The 23346-nt window shown below is 40.6% G+C and overlaps 1 protein-coding gene across 3 annotated transcripts in view; it reads left to right on the forward strand.

The window, feature by feature from the left end:
- rap1gds1 (RAP1, GTP-GDP dissociation stimulator 1) overlaps window positions 1-23346 on the forward strand; it is a 63778-nt gene that overhangs the window by 36416 nt on the left and 4016 nt on the right. For all 3 annotated transcript variants that reach the window (XM_050066945.1, XM_050066946.1, XM_050066947.1), the window contains 7 exons: window positions 4046-4189; window positions 9391-9522; window positions 10765-10899; window positions 12332-12457; window positions 13047-13186; window positions 19169-19295; window positions 21879-22007. In XM_050066945.1, the coding sequence (XP_049922902.1) occupies window positions 4046-4189; window positions 9391-9522; window positions 10765-10899; window positions 12332-12457; window positions 13047-13186; window positions 19169-19295; window positions 21879-22007 (933 nt within the window). The remainder of the gene's footprint in view (window positions 1-4045; window positions 4190-9390; window positions 9523-10764; window positions 10900-12331; window positions 12458-13046; window positions 13187-19168; window positions 19296-21878; window positions 22008-23346) is intronic.

A 23346-nucleotide genomic window follows, 5' to 3' on the forward strand; every position in this document is an offset into this window, starting at 1 on the left:
GTTTTAAAAATGCCGGCTATTTTGTTGCTTTCTGTTGACGTCACATCCCTCCTTGAGTATATCCAATCAGCACCAAGTAAATCCCCAAGCCCCAGCCAGGAGTCTTTCGGGGCCGTTCTGAGTACCTACTCCGAGGCAGGGACTTGTTTAGCCCCTGTAAAACTTCCGGAACTCTGTCCTTCGGGGGTGGTTCCTGCGGTGGAGACACGCACTAACGGCCCCGGCCCCGTAAAATTACCCCGAAGTTCCTGTGGTGGAAACGGGCCTATTGTCCTTACATCAAAGGGAAATTACAAAGTAATTTTTTAAATTGCAGACAATCATAAATAAAGGGGACTGTAACTTTTCTGTCAGTTATACTGCCAATTACTTTTTTGATTGATCATTTGGTCTATAAATTATAGAGATGCACTTATTGTGAAATTCTGGGCCGAAACCAATATTTATAATAACAATTTGGCTGATAACTGATACTGATGGTTTTTGTTGTTGTTTATATTGTTTGTGTTATTTATTACTAGGGGTGTAATAATCCATCGATCTGTATTGATATATCGATTTAATGATCAACAATCCAATATCATCGATGTGAAGTGAAAACATTTATCCATATCGTCATCTTTAGGTTACGCCCTTATTTTGAAATTTGTGTCACAATCAAACAGCGGCAGGCAGGTGACAAGAAGCCAAAACAAATACAATGAGGATAAAGATATTTACTCTGAAATAAATGAGTAGAGTTGAAATATTATCGATTTCTAGAAAATATGGGTCAACAGACAAAGCACATGCAGTGTGTAAACAATACCATTATGAGATAAAACACGATGTACACGCATCTCGCTCTGCTAACTTCTCACTATAGCAACATTAGCTATATTGTTTCAACAATGTTCGGCTATTAATAGAGGAAGAAAGTCTGCTAGCTGCTGGGCTAATTTATGCATTGTAAACATGCGTAAGCTAATAATGGGTGACTCTGAACCCTAACAGTTATTACTGAGCTGAATTTGATACTTTTGTCAAATTATCTTGTTGTGAATCCATGTTTTATGGCTGTTGGGGCAAGTTTAATACAAACGAGGAAGAGCGCACATCCAAAAATAAGGATTGGGTGCTGGACAAAAAAGTCAAACATCTAAAATAAAGGAAAAGAAGTCCGCACACCAGAAAAGCTCCAATGCAAATAAAATTTAATCACTTCATAGGATGGGTGACGTTTCGGGCGCAAGGCCCTTCCGCCCGAAACGTCATCCTATCCCATCCTATGAAGTGATTAAATTTACATGTTGGGTGAAGTTTGCCTACAGGGCTTTAAGCCAGATAGACATGACGTTTTAGGGAACAGGTCATGATGTGGGTTAAAATTAAAACATTTCTTTTAGAAAGGGCTCTCTGGCAGAAAGCCCTGAAGGTTAACTTATTCCATGTGCTATTTTATGTGTGTTGGTGGAGTCAATTTTAAGTAAACTTTACTGCACTTATTATTTATGTATTGTTTTAATCTATTATTGCCATAATTAAAAAGAAAGGGGTGGCAGATTGTTTTGTAACCGATATTGATAAATGGAAATATTATATCGCCTCATTTTGATTGCAGGCCCCTGAACCACATCGAATCAAAATCGTATAGTGGCAGACTTTGTAATATCGGCAAATATTGTATTGTTGTCCAAAGTATCGATATTGTATCGTATCGTGATGAAACCAGTGATTTACATTCCTATTTATTCACCCTTATGTGCCAGGGAAATAAAGATATCTACACAATAAAACACATAACTGGACTGTTTTAAAGTCATTCAGTCCTTCATTGCACTGCCTTTGAATGAGCATACATTTAATCATACACATTTATGAAATAACCTTTTAAAGAGGCAACAGATAGATTTGGGGTTTTTTTAGCGTCAGTGGTGTTGCGTCGCACTGTCGCAACGACCAAATTGACCGTGGGGATCAGAGATAATCAATAATATGACTCTGTTAGACTCTAAATTAAATAAAATGTAGGCTGTAAAGCCACTGGTATACCTCTCTGTATATGTAGAATGAGAAGGTGTGTGGACACTAAAGAGAGTGGATAGATAGATCAATGAAATTTGGTCTGCATCAGAGGTTGCGCTAGACTTTTTCGTCGCCGGTCATTTTGACCAACAGGGTTGTAAAAATCCGGTCATAATCTATTTTTACTGGCCATTTTAATTTTCGTTTTTAAATTATAATAAAGATATTCAAAGACATTTAGTTTTCATTCGTTCATTTTTAATAAATCCAACAAGCAAGTTATAAAGTGTGCATTAATAAGGACATGAACGAAAAGATGAACAGACATCCACACACCGCAGTGCTTCAGTTCTATATGACTTTTTCTCTGCAGTGTGAAAATGGCAGCCACTTAAACCACTGACTGTGCACTCCGCCGCCAAGTGGGCAGGGGTGGTAATTGCAACCGGTCAAATGACCGACGGCCTTCAGATTTTCCGGTCATTGTTGTAAAAAAAATGGTCAATGACCGAGAATATCCGGTTAACGCGACCCCTGGTCTGCATAATATTTATTTATATTTAAGTTGTCTTGGCAACATATCTTGTAGATCACATAATATTAGGCTATGTTTAATTGGCATTTTTCAGACTGCACATTTTGGCCGTTGATGTTCTTCTGCTGGACAACTACACGGGATACCAGCAAAAACGTAAACAGAAGGAAGCGTGCATGTACTCATAGATGAGAGGCTCCTGCTCCTGACATAGTGATATGTAAACATGAATAGCCTCCTCCGCGGTTGAGCTGCAATGTTAGCTAGCTTAGTTGTGCTAGGTGAGTTAACAGTAATAGTCCTGTATGGTAAATTTGACTTAAGTTAAAGGACAGAAGTATTTGCAACAAAATTTACTTAAAGAATCAACAGTAAAAGTATGCATTATGCAGAATTGCCCTTGTCAGTCTGATATCTTAATATGAGATCATTATTATGGATCCAGTAACATTTAAGCAACACTTAGATATTGCAGGCAGTGGAGGTGAAGCTAATTTTAATCTCCTCAAATGTAGTTTGGTAGTTAAATCTATGATAATGCATCAGATTTTATAAAAGTCTTTATATGTTTTGTATGTAAAATTTGAAACTGAAAAGTAACTAAGGCTGTCAAAAAAATCTTATGGAGTACCAAATTTCCCCCTGAGATGTAGTGAGGATAGAAGTATAGCGTTATATGAAATGGAACTAGTCAAGTAAAGTGTAAGTACCTCAAGCACTCAGTTACATTTCACCACTGCTGGATTGCATATTCAGTGTGGTCACAAAGACAGTTGGATAGAAATGCTGAAAATTTGGAAAAAACTCAAATATCGCAAAAAAAGTTTTTATGTTTGGCAGAGGTGAACAAGTCTGTTGCAACAATAAATGCAGGATGGACACAGACTTATTGAATAAATCTGACATATATGAAGCAAGCGACTGAAACTAACTAACAGCTTCCAATTCACTGAAGAGACTTAAAATTGCATCAGAATAAAACATTAGATATGGTTGAAGTGATGAGGAGACTGAAACCTTCCTCAAATGAATAACCAAACAAACAGAAGTCATATTTCCACATGGTTTTCCATCAGCTGAGGTTTGACCTAAGCTCTTTTAATGATGTCATCTTGTTGTTCCCACTTTTTCTGCAATTTAATGGCATGTGACTGGAAAATCAGCTCCACCAGCTCTTTATCTCAATGCATGTAATATTCATGTAATATTCACATTAAGGTAGTGGACTGAAATTGATTTTCTGTAAACTTGGTTAGAATTTGTGTTGTATTTGGATGGAAACTTGGCTAATGAGACATCCTGACTAAGTAAAGCTTGACTAACTAACCAAAATTTCATTTTTATGCTTCACATGCTGTGCAGTCAGGTCTGTGTGTGTGGCTGTGAAGATTCCCATATGTGTGTTAACTGCGTCATATGATGCATATCATATGATGCACCACTGCATTGCAGCAGCAGTGTGTGTTTCAGTCCTCTCTCAACGTCTCATCCTCCTTCCCCTGCCAGATGTGATAAAGCTCCAGCTGGTGGAGGCGGGCTTGGTGGAGTGTCTCCTGGAAGTGGTGGCTCAGACTGTGGACGGAGAGAGGGAGGAGGACATTGCCCAGCTCAAGACTGCCTCAGACCTCATGGTTCTACTCCTGCTGGGAGGTAAACGCTAGGGGTGGGAATCACCAGTGGACCTACAATACGATATTATCACAATACTTAGGTCACAATACAATATTATTACTATATACTAAGTATTGCAATAAAATATATTGCTATTTATTACCTTTTTTTTTCCAACTGCAAATTATTTCCCCAAAGGAAAACTGTCAATATCAGTTTTACCTCATAAGATAAAGTTTTCAGTCTGTTCATTGACTTAAATAATTTTTATTGCAGCAAAATGTGATGCAAAGCAGACAGACTGACCAGCACCATCATAAAACCTGTCAGAAATGCTGCATACACCTGACAAACTGAACTGTTGGCGGATTTAATGCCCTCTGTGAGGCCAGATTAAGAGCATGAGTGAAAAACACTTCACATGCGAAATCCCACTAATTGAATGGCAACACCCATGTTAGAAGTGTTGTCTGTTACAACCACAGTCCTCCATTCTTGTGCTGCATTTTGCATGAGGTCTGCAATGTTTGCTCTGATGTGACTTTTGTGTACTGCTCTAGCTTGGAAAATGTGAGACAGCAGTCGCCAGTCCTCTGTGAGATAATATGCCATTATAATCACATATGAATCCACTGACCTTGAAGTCCAGGTGTCACAAGTTAATGCCACCCTTCCTGCTGTACTCATAGATTCCTCAAGTTTATGCTTCACTTCTCTGTAGAGCTTAGGTTTGGCTGTGTCGTTGAAAAAAACATCAGGACAGAGTCACATACCTGGGTTCCCGTGTTTTTAGCATGTAACAACAACAAAAGCCTTTGTGTGTGTGTGTGTATTTGCAAAAATTAATAATGTGTATGATAGAAGATTGATTTCGCCTTCTGTGTATTGATAGAGTATCACCACTTAAAGGCATGCTAAGCACCGTTGGGCATCACTTCTGTTTACGTTCAACAATGTTATCAAACATAACGGAGCTAGCTTGCCCCTCCCCCCCTCGTCCTGTGACTCTGTCATGAGTGAGCGGTAGCTGCTAGTTACCCTGGATTTACACACCTGTTCAAGGGATAGTGCACCCAACATGAAAATTCACCCATTATCTACTCACCCTCATGCTGATGGAGGCTCAGGTGAAGTTTTAGAGTCCTCACACCACTTGAGGAGATCCAAGGGGAGAGGAGGTAGCAACAAAACTCCATCTAATGGAGGCTTATGGCACTCCAGATTCAAACGTCCAAAAACACATAATTGAAACCACAAAATATCTCCATACTGTTCGTCCGTAGTGATCTAAGTGTCCTGAAGCCCTGACATAAAAAGTTGTTTGGAAAAACGTCATTTAAACTCTGTTTTTAGCCTCATTGTAGCCTGCACACAGCCTCCACAATGTCCACAAAACCGGACTTTTTCACAGCATATTCAGAGGACATGTAGCTAGTGGATCGTGNGGAAAAACGTCATTTAAACTCTGTTTTTAGCCTCATTGTAGCCTGCAGCTCTAACTGCCTCTCTGTGCACCGCGTTCATGTGTGCGCGCTTGTGCCAGCCTGGACCACAATGTCCACAAAACCGGACTTTTTCACAGCATATTCAGAGGACATGTAGCTAGTGGATCGTGAGGAGATGTTTGCTGTATGTGACAAAAACTTTTCAAGCTTAGGAAGACTTAAAGAGCCTTTAAGATAATGAGATACTACTCTGTATCATCCCCCCCCATCCCAATCCCTAGTAAACACCTCGGGGCCCGTCCAACACATGGGGCCAGGGTTATCTACTAACAAGGTGTTTTAGTATCACATTGTGTTCTGTCATAAAATATTTAACAGCAAAATGTATTTTAAAATATTCAAAATATACATTAATCCAGTTGCAGAGCACACTGTGTCCACAAGCAGCATATTCAAATTCTCCCCGAATGTGAACTAAAAAAAGCTTGTGTAACAGTAATTAAAAATTCATACTTCTGTTGCAGCACACATCCCTGCAGCCAAATGTGCAAGGTCATCAAAGGAAAGATTATCCCTGCATTTATTATAACCTATACAAATATATATGTGGGTGGCACAGTGGTGTGGAGGTTAGCACTGTCGCCTCACAGCAAGAGGGTTCCTGGTTCGATTCCGGCTGCGGGAGCCCCTCTGTGCGGAGTTTGCATGTTCTTCCTGTGTCAACATGGGTTTTCTCCAGGTACTCTGGCTTCCTCCCACAGTCCAAAGACATGCAGATTGGGGATAGGTTAATTGGTGACTCTAAATTGTCCGTAGGTGTGAATGATTGTCTGTCTCTATGTGTCAGCCCTGCGATAGTCTGATGACCTGTCCAGGGTGTACCCTGCCTCTCGCCCAATGTCAGCTGGGATAGGCTCCAGCCCCCCCGCGACCCACAAGAGGACAAGCGGTTAGAGAATGAATGGATGGATAGATGGATATATATGTGACCGTAAATATAGATGTGCAGTCGTCTGTCCAGCACTGTTGTCAAGTATTAATAGACCTGAACATGTGTGTTATAAATATACATAGGGGACTCTGCCCCTACTCTGATTCGACCCATCAGTTCACCTAATGGTGGTCATGCTTTTGATTCTTGTATGTTAAGCAGCACTGTGTCACAGTTCACACATCTAATGAGCCATTAAGCAATAATTCATTCACATGTTCCACTAGCACTTAATGGACTGGAAGATGGTCAGCTAAATTCTGTCTATCGTCTTTATTAGTATGTAGACACTGAATGTAGTGTGCACTTTGTAACAATGTTTTGGCCATCATCCAATGCCAGGATCAGATTATGTAATATTTTTCTGGCTGGACTGCAGAATATGAGGCCAGTCCTGTAAATGCGAAAGTCTGTAAGTGAGCGATGAAGTTACACCATTGGTCAGAGTGAGTGATGACCTAAGTGCTGGTGTTTCCCCATTGGACGCTGCTCTTTCGAAATCAGTAGGCGCTGACAGAGCTGTGGCCGCCAACAGTCCTATATTACATCCTCAGGAGGGCTTTCGTTTACAGCCATACTGTTAATTGACTGCTGTTACAGTTTTCTGTTATGTCCTGATGGGGAAAAATCTGTTTGTGACTTAATATAAGGCATGCTGCTATAGTGGCTAATAGTGGCTAACAACAGTTTCCCTCAGTGGAAACAAAGGTTTTATTTACTTTTCATTTCAAAGATAAGAAACAAGAAATAATAAAGACAATAAAGCCCCCACAAAATAAGAGTAGAAAAAAGTCAGCTAGCCACTAGGCTAATTTATGCAATAGGAAATGCCATAGGTGTGGACATTTCCAGTCACCTCTTTATCAGTTTCGCTAAATTTGTGCTAAATTTATCTTCTATTGTTTATTTTGCAAGTGTTGATGGTGCTTAATGTGGTTAGCTTTGGGCGGTTGTGGTGTGTAACTGCGAGTCTCTCATCGAGATGAGGACATCAACTAACCAGTCTATAAACTCTCCTCCTGCCAATACAACTTCTGCTAGCTAACTGCTCGCCAGCCAGGTCGAGTTTTTTTTTAAATGTAAGCATTAGTAAACATCGAGGAAAAAATGGAGAAGAACGGACACCAACTGAGCTAACATCCTACTAGCCATTTTACAGGTGTTTGAAAATGAAATGAATGATCATTTTCCATCAGGATATCAGGAACTGTGATGTCCCTTTGATTCACCAAAAAAGGGATAGCACCATTCAACCAGGAGGCTCTCTTTCCGTATGATAATCTGATAGAGCAGAGGATCCTGGGAGAGAAGCAGAGGAGGCATGTGCTTTATGGTGAATAAGGACTGGTGTGACAGTGGGAATGTGAACTGCTGGCTGTTCCTGCTGTGGATCACTGCAATATGCCCTTCAGAGGTGGCTGCAGAGCGGTGCTACCCGTGTTTGGAAGAAGCGACCTTATGTCTTGTTGAGGCTGGGATGTGTGGACAGTTAAATCATTTCACAGCCAAAAACTATGGATTAGGTGAAGTTTTAGAGTCCTCACAACACTTGCGGAGATCCAAGGGGAGAGGGGGTAGCAACAAAACTCCACCTAATAGAGGCTGACGGCGCCCCAGATTCAAACGTCCAAAAACACATAATTGAAACCACAAAATATCTCCATACTGCTTGTCCGTAGTGATCCAAGTGTCCTGAAGCCCCGACATAAAAAGTTGTTTGGAAAAACGTCATTTGAACTCTGTTTTTAGCTTCATTGTAGCCTGCAGCTCTAACTGCCTCTCTGCACCGCGTTCATGTGTGCACGCTTGCGCGCGAGACCAGCGAAAACACGTGAACACACATGAACGCTGTGCCCATATCTCACGGTCTTGCGCAAGCGTCTTGCGTGGAGTTTTGTTGCTACCCCCTCTCCCCTGGGATCTCCGCAAGTGTTGTGAGGACTCTAAAACTTCACCTGAGCCTCCATCGGCATATGGGTGAGTAGATAATGGCTGAATTTTCATTTTTGGGTGCACTATCCCTTTAACGTAGCCTGAGAGATGAAACACAGGGCAGAAAGAGTCCACTGAGCACCTGCTGCACCACTGGCTGCACACAGCATTAGGCAACAACTACAAGGTTTTATTAATTGTCCTCCGAACTGAGAACCACAAGCAGTGTTCCTCCAACCCCCTCCAACGGTACCCCCCGGCCCCCCTTGAAGGTCACGTTAATTGTATTTAATTGAATTTTCTATATAGCACCAGATCACAACAGAAGTCATTTAAGGTTACCTTTCCTGTAGAACAGGTCTATACCTTGTCCTTTTATGAAACAAACTAAATATTCTTATGTTATTTATCTTATTTACTTGAAGGCATGTCATTTCTGTCTCATGGTCACATTTACAATTCTCCTCTGCTCTCTGTATCTCGCACGGCAGAGTTCTGCCCCAATGCGTGCACACACACACACACACACACACACACACACACACACACACAGACACGTACGCACGCACAGACACACACACACACACACACACACACACACTAGAGTGCGGTTCGGGCCGCATTTACCTGACCGAAAACGACCCTGATGCAGTTTGTTACCTGACATAGTTATTGTTATGGACAGTGTGTAACAGCAGCGCAGCACAGCACTGAACACACAGTGGAGCCTGTGTTGCGTTCATGCGTTGTCACGTAAATTACAGATTCCAGCCCTTGCCGCTCCTACCCCCCCCCAACGTCGTAACAAAGTGCCGCCCTGGGCAAACGCCCATTCGGACAGTAACCCACTGTATCATCCTTGTGTTGTGTAGATGAGTCCATGCAGAAGCTGTTTGAGGGAGGAAAAGGCAGCGTCTTCCAGAGGGTCCTGTCCTGGATACCATCTCATAACCATCAGCTGCAGCTTGCTGGGGCTCTGGCCATAGCTAACTTTGCTCGCAATGGTAAGTTTTACCTCACTCTAAGGCAAGATGAGGTTCCAGAGGAAAGTTACCAAGCAAAATATTTATCATCCTTTTAGGAACGTAGATGTTGCAGCAGCAAAATAACGGTTGATATACATTTAAATATTGATGTAGTTGAAGTTACTTATATATTTTTCATGAGAGTCATAGAGATTGGATGCACAGAAGATTTTGGATGATTAAACTTTATTCAAGATATTTAAAATATAAAATTGACGACTTACTGGTAATATTACTACTGTCGATATATTAAGTTACAGTATTAACCCTTTGGGCCCCAAGCCTTTTTGGGGTATTTTTACTGCCTTTACTTTTAAGCTCATATCACATAAAGGCTACATACACATGCAATATCTTGTTTGTTTGTTTGTTTGTTTTTTTCAGATTTTATATTAATTTTAATATCAATGAGGGAAAAAAAATCTGTGTTACTAAATTCTTACATTTCTACACGTATCTCACCATAGCAAGTTGGAAAATGACATATTCTGCCATATATGAAGAGGGGAGACTCTCTGGAATCTGGCAATATAAGAACCATGATGGTGGGACATTCTGTCACTTCACAGCTGTCCAAAACATGTGGTTTGTACCAGGCGGACATAATTGCCAGTATTTTTTCATTATTGCAAGAAATTCCATTGACTCATTCACAAGTCAAGAACTGTTTTTATTTGGAAAAAAACACGCGATATTTACATCTAAGATAACAGAAAAATAGTAATAATGTTATTCCTCACTGACTGATAACAAGATCTGTATAATGGATTGTAAAGAAATTCGTCAGGTTTTTATTTTGTAGACAATTGTTTGGTATCATCGGAAAGCTCCGGTCCTGCACTTTCATGTGATATGCATGGCATTTCTGTGCGCCCCTGCATTTGCTAGTAATACATCCAAGAGTAATGTGTGTGCGCAAAGCTGTATGAAAGCTTTGTTAATTTTAGTGTAACTTCATTTTTTTTTTTTCATTGTGAAAACATTGGACTACCGACAAGTGCTTGGTCTTGTCAGAAAGCTCTGCTGTTTCACGTGAAATGCTTGAATATGATTTCACAGTTGCGGAGAAAATCCATAGAGAAGAACAGGTGTGAATTTGGACGCGTCGTTCTGGCCCATAGGGTTAATTACACCTGACGGTAATTAAACTGTAAGACTCAGCACTGGTCAGTATCTGACACAACATCAAGGTGTATTTTCTCTTGTTGTACTTGAGTGTAGATGGGAATTGCATCCACATGGTGGACACTGGTATTGTGCAAAAGCTTTTGGAGCTGTTGGATCGGCACGTTGAGGAAGGCAACGTCACTGTCCAGCATGCAGCACTGAGCGCCCTGCGGAACCTGGCCATACCTGGTGAGCTGACACATTATACACGCTTGGATGAGCTACCACACACACCAGAATCTGTGTCAACTAAAGGTCTGCTCGGTTACCTAGTAACTAATGCCTGACCCAGGATCCAAGTCTGACTGGGTACATGCTCTATTAAAGTTTCATTGAATGGGTTAGCGCACTGTAGAAGTTCATTGGTCTCAGGGCTGTGTGTCAATTAGTGTTGTTCTCATACCTGGATCGGAAATGCCTCTGAGCAACATAACAGCTTAAACTAATGAACAGTGCTTTTGAATTTGAGCTCCAGTACTTTGTGATCACGTCAATGTTATTATAACTCAAAAGTGATGTAGAAATTAGACTAATTTTAAAATATGACACTGTTGTCATTGTTTTTAAGAGAAGATGAGTAAATGAAATATTTAAATATTTATATGACAAGTTCTTGATATTTATATTTGGGTTATTAAAATGTTATATTAATCCAGTTATCAAAAAATAATCGTGAATAATCATTAGATTAGTCGACGAATTGAAAAAAAAAAAATCATTAGATTATTCGACAAAAAAATAATTATTAGGTGCAGCCCTATACTCAACACATGTTACTTTGAATTTTTGAAACAAACTTTTTTTCTTGTATGCCTCCACGGTGAAGGAAGATAAATCTTCTTGATGAATTGAAGGGGTCCGCATTTAACAACAGCAGAACTATGTCATAACATCCGTTTCTAAACTCTCACACAACTCATGCAGTATAATCCAAGTCTCATCTAACCAGTTGTGTGCTCAGTAGTCAACAGACATACAGGCCTTTCTGATGGGAAACTGATGGATAGTGAAACTTATCTATGATCTCTTCAAAGCCAGACTCTATTGAGAAAAACAAGTCATTTTACCTTGCTGAACAGAGGAGCTACTGGTCTACCACTGCCTCAATCTGTAATTTGTGTGTGTCTTTGTGCAACTTTGGTGAATATGGACTAAAAAGATATGTTTCCCTGCAAGACAAAGCGTCAAATATAGGGATGCACAATTATACAGCATGTCATTGGTGTTGGTCAAAATTGGTTGTAAAATGAGTTATCAGAATCAGCCAACATGCTTTTTCCTATTTTGCACAATGAATGAATATTACATACATTGAAAAGTACTGTATTTCATGTTTCCATCTGCTGGTGGGCCATCATGGTAAGAGTATGCATGCATATATGATATTGATGCCACTACAGAAGAGACTTGGTGACCACTTGAGTTAGTTGGGGAAAAAAGTGGGTATATCAATATTGATATTAGTTATGGGTCAAATGAGTTGTTACATATTGGCATATCGGGTATCAGCCAAAAGCCAATATTGTGCATCCCTAGTCAAATACATCTACAAACAACAAAGAATGATAATCACTGACAGTCTTTGCTTCTGTGTTTAAATGTGCCTTGTTTCTCTCTGCAGTGGTAAACAAATCCAAGATGCTGTCCGCTGGAGTAGCAGACGTGGTGTTGAAGTTTCTGCAATCAGAGATGCCTCCAGTCCAGTTTAAACTCCTGGGGACGTTACGTATGCTCATCGACACACAGGGTAGAGATCTGATCAGTCCTTTTAATCTTAGTGCCAAATTCCATAAAAAATCAGCACAGCAAATATATATCAACAGATTGGAAACTGTGAAGCAGTTCTTAATTCAAAGGAATATCTTGGTAAGGCGTCAGGTTACACATACCAGTTGATAAAGTCTGAAGTCCCTGTGAAAGATATTGCAAGTGAATATAAAGAATCTTTCTCCAGAGCTCCATTTCAGCTGTGGTATGATAATCAAGAGATTCGTACTGTTGCAGCCTTGATTCTGAGTCATAAAGACACAAATTCAGTAACTGCTGCTATTGACAGTGGGCAGATGGTTTCATATACAGAAAATATTCATCATCTCTGGGAAATAAAAATGTGGTTCAGCTAACTGGAGGAAAAAAAAATCTGCGTTTGCTTCAAATCCAAAACCCTACCCTCCATCTGAGCTTTTTTAAAACATGAGACTTAACCAGTTCAAATATAGTTGGGTATATTTGTGTACAGAATATCAGAAAAATCTTAATCTTAAGATCTTGACTGGCCTTTGGTGTGAGTTAACAGAATAAATGACAATAATGTTGTGTGGTGTGTGTTCTTTCAGCTGAAGCTGCAGACCAGCTGGGAACCAATGGGAAACTGGTGGAGAGGCTAGTGGAGTGGTGTGAAGCCAAAGATCACGCGGGAGTGATGGGCGAGTCCAACAGGCTCCTGTCGGCCCTCATTCGACACAGCAAGTCCAAGGTCAGACACACAGTACTCTTAGGTCTTTAGTAAGTGATAATTATTCCTGTAGTCTGTAATTGATATAGAGCAGAGGGTGGAGAGAGACGATAGGTAAGGATACTGTGGCTAACGGCTCCCTTAGCCTGGAGCTAAGAAAGCTTTCACACTGGCACAATCTAAATGGACTAACCCTGGGTGCATTCGTTCATCCAATCTGACGCTATACACTAAAATGAGAGCCCTGTTGTTTGAAGAAACAGAGCGTTGTATTTCTACACGAATTAAGAAACGGTTAAGTTAATCACACATTGACTCTGCTCAGCTCTCTGCTGCTTCATCTCCCCAGAGTGCCCAGAGGACGCTCTGCTGTTCTGAGAGTGCAGTATTCTAAATAACTGAACAGTATTTTCCAACAGCGGTCCCAGTTTTATGAGTTGTGCCAGAGTGCACTCCAGCATTGCTTCAGAGCAGAGTCAGCCTCGAGTTTGTGGGCTTGTTGTCTGAAAATCAACTAAACACAGGGCAAAATGCTACCAGTGTGAAACAGATCTAATGGAATTTGCATCCCGGTTTTGTTGTCAAATCACACAACTTTTGTCACGTCATCAATACACGCATGCTTTATGTTTATATTGTAACTATGGCAACGACTACTAACTGAAACCAGAGGTACCTAGCAAGCTAGCTAACTTAAGACAGTAGCATGTCTGAAAAAAGACTTGTGCCGGATTCAGACTACACAACAGTTTTTGTATGTCTGTTCCAGTCACTATGTCAGATTATCCAATTGTAGAGTCATAAAATCTTGCCGTGACTTGGCCAACAGACATGATAGACTACATGTTGGTCCATGACCAATCATCACTGGTCCTCTTTCATGACGTGTGTGATGTCATTGGATTATTCCTGTCCTATTACTTTTATTTTAGTCACTGTATTTTTTTTATGTCCCAGCCAAAATGTTATTGTTGTAACATAAAAATTGCCACCACATAGCAGGAGCTACATTTGAAGCACCACATTAAAACCGTGCAAGTCACTGCACACCCTCTGTCATTCTTCACAACAAGTTCCTGCAAATGTTTCACAATAAAAGCCTTTTTAGAAAATGAAGGGATTCTCTCTGCCGAAACAATAAGGGGCTTTTAAATTCAAACGGAAACAGGACGAGTCAAGTTTTGAAACTATGGGAGCGGATTAAGATTAAAACATTAAAATACAGAGGGAATAGAACTAAAGGTCTCTGTCTTTAAATAAAGGCCTGTTTCTAATGTAGTATGTTTCAAATGAAGCTTGTACCCTCTGCAGTTGTAAAGGCCCCGCCAATATTTGTAAATTTTATTCCCTTATATCCTCCATTATGAAGAAATAACATTCTTTAAACAATATCCGATGGGTCACTTCAAAAAAGACTGAACCCAAGGGAAGAAAACTGGAGCACTCGATGCAATTAAAAGTTTAATGAGGGTGCAAAACGACTAACATTTCGACGCACAGCGTCTTCATCAGAGTCAAACAGGTACAGACAGTTCAGGCAGAATAAAGAACCTGCTACTCAAGAGGGCTGTCTCTCATTGGTTGAGAGGTAATTTGAATATGCCAATACCATAGTGGCACTCATTCACAAAAAATAGGGGTATGACAAAATGGCAGTCATGAGAAATAACAGGAAATGGATAATAAACACAATCATACAAACAATCCACCTGTTAGATCTGGACACATAATAGAAACAGGCTATAGAAACTTAAAGAAAACATGACAGGCTCAGCTCATCATTAAGTCCATGTGGTTGAACTGTGTTCAGAGTGTAAATCCAGTGGGCTTCCCTTTTAAGGAGTTTGTTAGTGATATCTCCTCCCTCAGTGGGGGGGGGTTTCAATGCCACAGAACCGCAGAGATGCGCAAGAACCATGATTGGCCTGCACATAATGTCTCGCTATTGCATAGTCCATATTCTTGTTGCGGATGGCAGCCTTATGTTCTGCAATCCGTGCCTTTGGTGGGTGTTTGGTATGCCCACATAGACCAACCTGCACGGACATTTGAGAGTGTAAATCACATGAGTAGTGCTGCAGTTAATGAATGAGTTGAGTTATTCTAGATTATACAACAGTTAGTTCCGACCGAGTAATTTGATTGGATGAGAGGCATTCCGTGAGTGCTGATATAGAGTATAACATCACTGGGACTTGTAACAGAAAAATCACTCTGCTCACAGGTGTTACAAATATAGAAATACAACCGTTAATTAACCAACTGTCACACTCGCTACGTTGACGCAAACTGACACTATAGCTTTACACCAAGAAGATTGATATTTTCCTCAAAATTACATTTGAATTAAATTATGAGTGGTCGTCAGGAGAGGACGAGGAAAAGGAAAGCCAGGACTCTTCTGTGCAGACCTCCAGGTGTGTTTGTGTAACATCAGCCGACCTCGACAAACTGGAGAGGAGCAAAAGTGAGGCAAACGCGGTCAGGAATTATCAATGATCATCTGATGAGGATGAGGGAGAGTGGAAGCTGAATCCGGCCGTGCCAACATCCAGGTTTGGCAACGTTTCATCAGCCGAACTGGCCGAAGTTACACAGTTGCAGATCAATGTAAATACAAAGTAGCTTGTGAGTTCCTGGCGTGTGTGCCACGTTGCTTGGCAACGGAGAACGGAGGAACTGGTTTTTTTTTCGCGGAGCTACATAACATACTTAAAGAGTAACTAAACCCTAAAACCATTTTTTTCAGCTGATAATCATTGTTTCTGGTTGTATAGTAGTGTTACTGACTGATCCTGCTCAAAATCTTGACAGTTTAGTGCAAACTGTTGAAAATCTACATTTTATTTTAAAAATGTGGTATGGAGTGCCCTCTACAGCTTGAAATCTGGTTACTACACTTGAATTTACATTACATTACATTGGAGGCGAATGATTCTTTTTCGAGGCGAATGACGTCACTAACCGTCCACACTAAAGCCTGCCCTCCTCCCTTTACTCCTCCCCTTACTATAAAACCATTCTGTCCGCAGAGAGAGCCGAGCCTCGGGGGGGTGTATGTGCGGCCGGGCCGCGAGGGAGGGAGGGGTGGATGGATGCGGTGGGCTGCTGCTCTGAGCCCAGGCTCCCAGAGAGGGAGAAATAGAACCGGCCGCCTTCCCTTCTGCCCGTGTGACACAGTTAGGGGCGGTTTTCCAAGCCACCATCGGCACAATGAAAATAAGTCGAAGTGTGGAGCGGAGGAGAGGGACCTCTCTCCCCGCAGCGAGGGACAATCTTAACTCCGCCCCCTTTCTCAGCCGCTCGCCTGTCTTTTCTGAACTTTTTGAAATCAAACTGTGGGCGGAGTATTGCCCAGAGAGGGGGGTTTAGTTCCCCTTTAAATAAATTATTCCATCACCTTTTGTTAACATTTCCTTACTCAGCATTGCTGTTTAAGCTGTTGTTGAACTGTTGTATAAAAGCAATATCACACTCAAGGTTGTGACGTTGTACTGTATATTGTCACGGCTGTAATTGTCTTCGGCGACTGAATCACAGCTGTGACGATATACAGTACAACATCACTCCCTCTCGTGTGATATTGCTTAAATGTAAACATCAGTCATGTACTTCAACAGACGTTAAACACAGGGCTAGTAGAACTTCGTGTGGATCATATCCTCCTGGTGTTCAGTAAACCTGGGTTAACAATGTGTGTGTAAAAAAGGGCTCAGGCCCCAATCACACAGAAAGTGTTTTAGCAGCTGGGGGCAGCTTTTTGTAATTGTTGATAAAGAATCTTTTTGCGCGCTGTTTTTGTGTTGCTACATGTCTTACATTTCTGCGCTCCAGGCATCTGGTGTTTTTGCCAGAGTGCTGTGAACTCCTGGAGTTAAAGCCTCTGGAAACCCAAATCCACAATAGCCTTCTAACTATGTAATTTAGGGTCTTATGTACATAATATTAAACATGTAAAAACAATTAGAAAACAGTTTCCATCCAAACTCGAAATATCTGTCTTTTAAGTTTTTGTACATTCTTGAAATTGGGTTTGATTTGGCCGTGGTTATCTCTGAGATTTATTACGCAATAAATTCCAAACCAATATAAATCATCCGTCAGTTGTCTCATCCCGCCCCCCAGTGGCAGCACAACAAAACCTTTCTGCTCCAGCTAAATCTGCCTCTTTGAGTCTGAGCCAACAAACAGCTTTCTAGTCTGCTGTTTAGAAAATACAGATCATAAACTGGCTGAACCGCTCGGCTGCGACCCAGCGGAGGCTCTGCCTCCTACGGGCTCCCAGCAGTACTTGAATCAGGTTGACCGGCTCCAGAGCCCAGACAATCCGAGCCTTTGCAGCTCGTGGAGCTGCAGGAAGAGATGGCTTGTGAGCGTCCAGGCTTGCCCCCCGGGCCCGGTGCCGGTGTCGGCTCGCGAGGAGGGGACGTAATGTGCACCCTTCCTCACCCCTAACCCCAACCCCAAGCAGTTAGCTTTGCTACGCATAAATATACAGTATCCCCAATCGCGGAGGTGATGCTGCGGGAAACAACACAATTTTAGCCGGAGGGGAACATTATTCGAGGCGGATAAATACTTCTACACAATGCCAGAGAGACGGCCGGCCGGCACTGGTCTCTCCCGCTTTGAGGGTCGGTGTGTGTGTGTGTGTCAGAGTAAAGACATATTTAATCTATTAAGACTGGATGTGTTTGAATGAAAAAGGCTATTATCAGAAAAACGGAGCAGATTTATGTTTTCAATGAAAATGTATCTCAATGAAGAAAGGCAAAGCGCTAGCCTCCCGTTGTCATTCATCTCAGCTAACATTGCATGTAAAAGTTATGCTAACTATTCTACGAAGTAACATTAATATGAATCACAAAACATTTTTGAAACTTACCATTCAGTGACCACCTGAAAGGAATCATTTTCAGCTGGCAGGGCTTCTGCTTCGTGCTCTGAATCATCAGAGGGCTCAATCATGTACGGCTGGATTAAATTTGTGGCAGCCATTGCTGAGCCAGGGAGATGTCAATCAAAACGAGGGAGCTGTCAATCAAAGCATTATCTGCCATGCCCACTCTGTCCTGGCAAGTGGTCTAAACAGCAAAATGAGCTGTTTTTAAACCAGGTTTTCTAATAGTTATGAATGGTTATTTTCACTCAGACTTTTGTGGACGATTAATGAGACACTCGACTTTGATATGATATATGTATTTTTACTATTTCAAGCTGTGTTTCCAAGGGCTTTAAAAAAAACTTCAACTCAAGAGTAGAAAAACGTCTCACGTCATCTCCATTTTTTTCCCATTGTCCAATTAGAAGATTTACAGTTAGTGAACAATGGAGGAGAAACTGGTGGTAGCGATTGGTGAATACCCAGAGCTATACAACTTTACAAACCGCAGTTAGCACCATTTCAATAGAAAACAACAGGTATTTCCCTGTGTCCAACAAACCATTTGCTGACAGCCTCTTACCCTGAACTGGAGCTACAGCAAGTACCCTCTGCCTGTCCATTTTAGGAATGAGATACTAATTACTGTGAAAATAAGAACATAGTTTTAGCTTGCCAAAATAAACAGTAGAATTATTACACAGGGAAGGTTAGGGTAAGGAGGTGATGGCGTGGTTGCTTGGCAACAATAAAAAGGTGCAGCAAGCTTTTATTTTAAAAAAAAAGATTTTGCCATCTCCAAAACGCTTTCTGTGTGATTGGGGCCCAAGTTAGCCCAGGGCTATTCTTAGCCCAGGGCTGAGGATATGCAGTGTTAAAAGGCCTTGTGAGAGGTGAAAGGGAAAGGTACATACTGATGCTCTAAAGACAACAGAAAGTTAGTTCTTGCAGTTTGGCTGTGTTATTTTTTCTTTCAAAGTGTACACAGTCTGACATTAAAAGAAATGGTGGTGTGATTATGATCCTTGTGCTGAAAGCTCAATAGTTATACATTTTAAAAGTACGTGTCAGGATTGGTTTATTAACATGATTGATTTATTGCTTATCTTTATCATTTTCAGGAAGTCGTCAGAACTGTCATCCAGGGAGGAGGAGTCAAGCACTTAGTTACCATGGCAACTAGTGAGCACATGATTATGCAGAATGAAGCACTGGTGGCTCTGGGTCTCATAGCAGCGCTGGATTTAGGTAAGAGTAAGAAGAATTAAGAAGAAGTAAGTGAATTAGGCCTGTCACAATAGCAAATTTTGCTGGGCGATAATTGCATCAGAAATTATTGCAATAAGCAATAATATTGCATAATATTGTGCTTTTAAGACCATTTTTATTATTGTTGTAATTTTGCTGTTTTTAGACCATTTTTTAAACTTACATAATGATAATAAAGGCATAATGATGCAAGTACACCCTTTTAAAGAGAAATAAACATTTAACAAGAATATTTAGGAATGCAAAAAAAAAATTTAAATATCCGAAATAACACATAAAAATACCAAAATAAATAAAGACCTTATAAAAAAAAAAAAATAGACTCTCAGTCCCTGTTAGCAAAAAGTGCACTGAAAAAAAATAGACTCTCAGTCCCTGTTAGCAAAAAGTGCACTGTAATAGAAAAAAAAATAAATCAGACAACCAAAAACGATAAGATGGACTCTCAGTCTCTTATCAAAAATTGCACTAGAAAAAAACCAACTAAAAACAATGTATAGATAAATATAACTGATAAATATAAATAAATAAATGCCGTGGCTTTACTGGAGAGAGACGAGGAAAACAAACACACATGAACATGGCAATTAATCGCGGCCGGAAAAGTTACCGTCTCCCTTTAAATTTACCGTGCAATTAACCGACTTATCGCATATCGCGACAGGCCTAGAGTGAATCAGTCAGACTTTTTATTGTTGTTTTGGTAGCTGTGAAGGAGTTTGAACACTTTAACTGAATTCTTTGTGTACTTTTTATTCAATACAGAAAAATGATGAATCCAAAGCACACTTTCACAAACACTCGCCTCAGCTGCACATCACCTCAGAGACATGTTGTGTTCAAAAATGAAAAGCTGACAATACACACTTCATCTCTTTGGAGCCTTTTGAGAGTTAAATGTAATGGACTTAACATGTGATTCTTTTAATTCTTCAAAAATGATGAAAATATTTGACTCATAGACGGTATAAATATTGGACGTAGTCTGTGAACGTCAGCCATGTTTCTCAAGAGCCTTTTATAAGCTCCATAAGAAGCTCCCGTTTGTTGCCATCTTGGCAGACTTGACTCCACCTAATTCCCAGCTGATGCAAAAGTTGGTTAAGAGGTGAAGCGTGGGTGGAGCTGAGGTGGGCTGAATAAAGCCTGGTCGCTGAAACACATCCAACAACCTAGCCAAGGCTATGCTTCTCTCATAGACTGTATAAAACAAGCCTAGTTTTCAATTAAGTTGCACATAACAAAATATGAACAATTAAAACATGTACTTTCAATATAGTTGGTGTTAGTAAATGTTACTTCGCAGAATTCCTCCTGAAATACAGGCATTAATATAATAAAGTTTGGTCAGACATATGGGTAACTTAACGTTAACCTGGGTACAAGGCTTAAGAATGACAGTCACACCACTGAACCAGTGTTCTGCTGTGCCTCATACCTAGTCAAGTGTAGCATGAAAGATATAGGCCAGTTTTAAGATATACTAAGCAGGATTTTGTATTGACTCATACAGAAGTCTCTTGGTCATCACTCATGACCCACTGTGTGTGATGGTGTATTTTTCTGCGGAGACTCCGCCCTCCGCCTGGATTTTCTTTTTTCATCTTATTTTCTGTGTTTGGGGTGTTGATTGGGTGTTTAGCCCCACAGCACTCAGTTTACGTTGTGGCTTTTTAAAAAGATAGTGACCAGGTGCCACACTGTAAGCAGCAGGCAACCCAGAGACACAGCACCACAAGAAAAACACAAATATAGCGAGGCAAACACCAAACAAGAGGTGGGGTTGGTTTTGCTTTCACTTTCACTGGTGACCTTGTTTAAAAATCAGTAACCAACAATCGTGCATAGTGTACGTTTAATGTTGACATCGCATAACGTTAGCTAACTACTGTTGTGGACCTTTATGTAAAAACCTCACAGAGACATCTTCTGTTCTTCAGTGCATGCCAGTTTAAAAACTGTGGCTAGCTTGACTCCTATTAGCATCATCAGCACAGCCAGGCTAACCTAAGGCTAATTAATGAGCTGGCTAATTAGCTGGGAAAAAATGGAGGGCATCTTATATGATCCATTAGTGCAATGAACTGCACAGCAAGCTATATCATTTATCCAATATTTGCATGAAAAAGTTTCCAAAAAGCACCAACACCATAAACATGGTCAAGAGTTCAAGTTCACTGACTAGCTGAGATGACAGCTAGCAGTAGTAACCGCACGTTTACATTGGCCACCTATTGGCAGCAAAGCCACTGCTAGTTTTTAACAGCACTGCTCTATTAGGCCATTAGAAGAACTGCAGTTTCTGGCACTAAAGCACTGGCTTCATTTTTCAGCCCTAGAAGTTTCTGCTTTACTTGACTGAGCTTAAACAGCCAGCAAAGCATTCTGCAAAACCACTGAAAGCAGTTTGATTCAGCCCCAAAATTTGTAGAATATAAGTAGAATTTTGCTGGCATTTTTTATAATGTACCCTAAGTAAAAGCGTTCTTTTGTACTCACTGTAGAAAACATTTGCTCATATTTATCATGGTAACACACTAAGACTGTATTTGTGGATCTCAGTTGCAGCTGAGAAGGACTTTGTTGGAGCCAACCTAGTGTCAGTGCTTCACAAGCTGCTGTCAGACGAGAGGAGCGCACCAGAGATCAAGTACAACTCTATGATCCTCATCTGTGCAGTCATGGGCTCAGGTGAGACAGTGGCTTTAACCATTTTATTGTTGAACTCTGAATTACAGTAACTGAGAGTAGACTCAACAACTTGTCTTGACTTGTCTCATAAATGCACACAAGTACAAGTAGATTTCCAAATTTGATATTAATGCAACTTAGTTGTGATATTGGATATTTACATATTAAAGGTGAGTATGACATCACTCAGATGTTGTACTGTACAATTACTTTTTTATCACTTATTTTTTATGGCAACATATACAGATAAACAGAAGCAACTGGTTTGTGATTACATTGGACTGTTTAACCCAGCTATCCTCCACCTCCAACTCCCCATCCATCCCCTCTTTACACCCCTTTCCCTTCCACTAACCAACATGAGAGTAATATCCCCATAGGCAGAGCATTCTTATTTATACAGACGATACTTTAAATTAGATATCAAATTTATCCACATTAAAATCGTGTTTGGACATGCATGACTAACTCTTGCTGATTATAGTTCCAGATAAACCAATGAATAATTGAGATATCACAAGGGGGTTTCTAATGCTGGACTAAAATCTTCTTAGCTGCAGCCAGATTTTGCGAGTTCTGCCCGTAAGGGAAAGTTGGGAATAATCATTTAGGTCCACTGGTAATTGCATCCCCGTTAGTTCTGCAATGGTACTTATAACCTTCCCCTAAAACCCCAAAACCCCTAAACATTACCATACAGCATGTATAAAAGAACCAACAGTTTCATGGGAGCAAAGTGAGCAATAAGGGTCAGGTATCAGTCCCATTTGATGTCTTATTCTCGGTGTTAGATATGCTCTATGACAAAATTTCAAGCGTATAAACTGGTGACTTGGGTTTCTTGAGGGTGAGGGTTAGGTTTGCAGGGGACGCAAAGCTCGTTGCACAGGCTCAAGGGAAGGGAGTATACAATACTTACAAAAGCTGCATAAAAAGCCAGGGTCGGCTAGAATGAGTTAAAGAAGAAAAAAAATTCAGAGGATAAAAATAAATTAAAGGGGAGTGGAGACAGGATTGAAAAGGATTTTAAAAAAAGGGGAGAGAGGGAGAGAGACTGGACGTAACTACGGTCGGGCAACGGGAGCGTCGAGATTTAAGTAAGTACCTCCCATTCCTCGAGGTCTGCCTCCCAGTCACAGTCGAGACATATTTTATACACCAGTTGTATAAAATATGTCCCGTTTAATAAACTATTCATTCAAGTTGCCCATATAAATAAATACATTCAAAAATAATTAATATTATTGACAGTGATAATAAATTAGTATAAATTAAATATAAGATGACAATAATAAAAACGCCAGGGTTAGGATTAGGGTTGAGGTGCCACCAACATTGT

This window comes from Epinephelus moara, chromosome 17 (assembly GCF_006386435.1).
Source record: "Epinephelus moara isolate mb chromosome 17, YSFRI_EMoa_1.0, whole genome shotgun sequence".
Taxonomy (NCBI): domain Eukaryota; kingdom Metazoa; phylum Chordata; class Actinopteri; order Perciformes; family Serranidae; genus Epinephelus; species Epinephelus moara.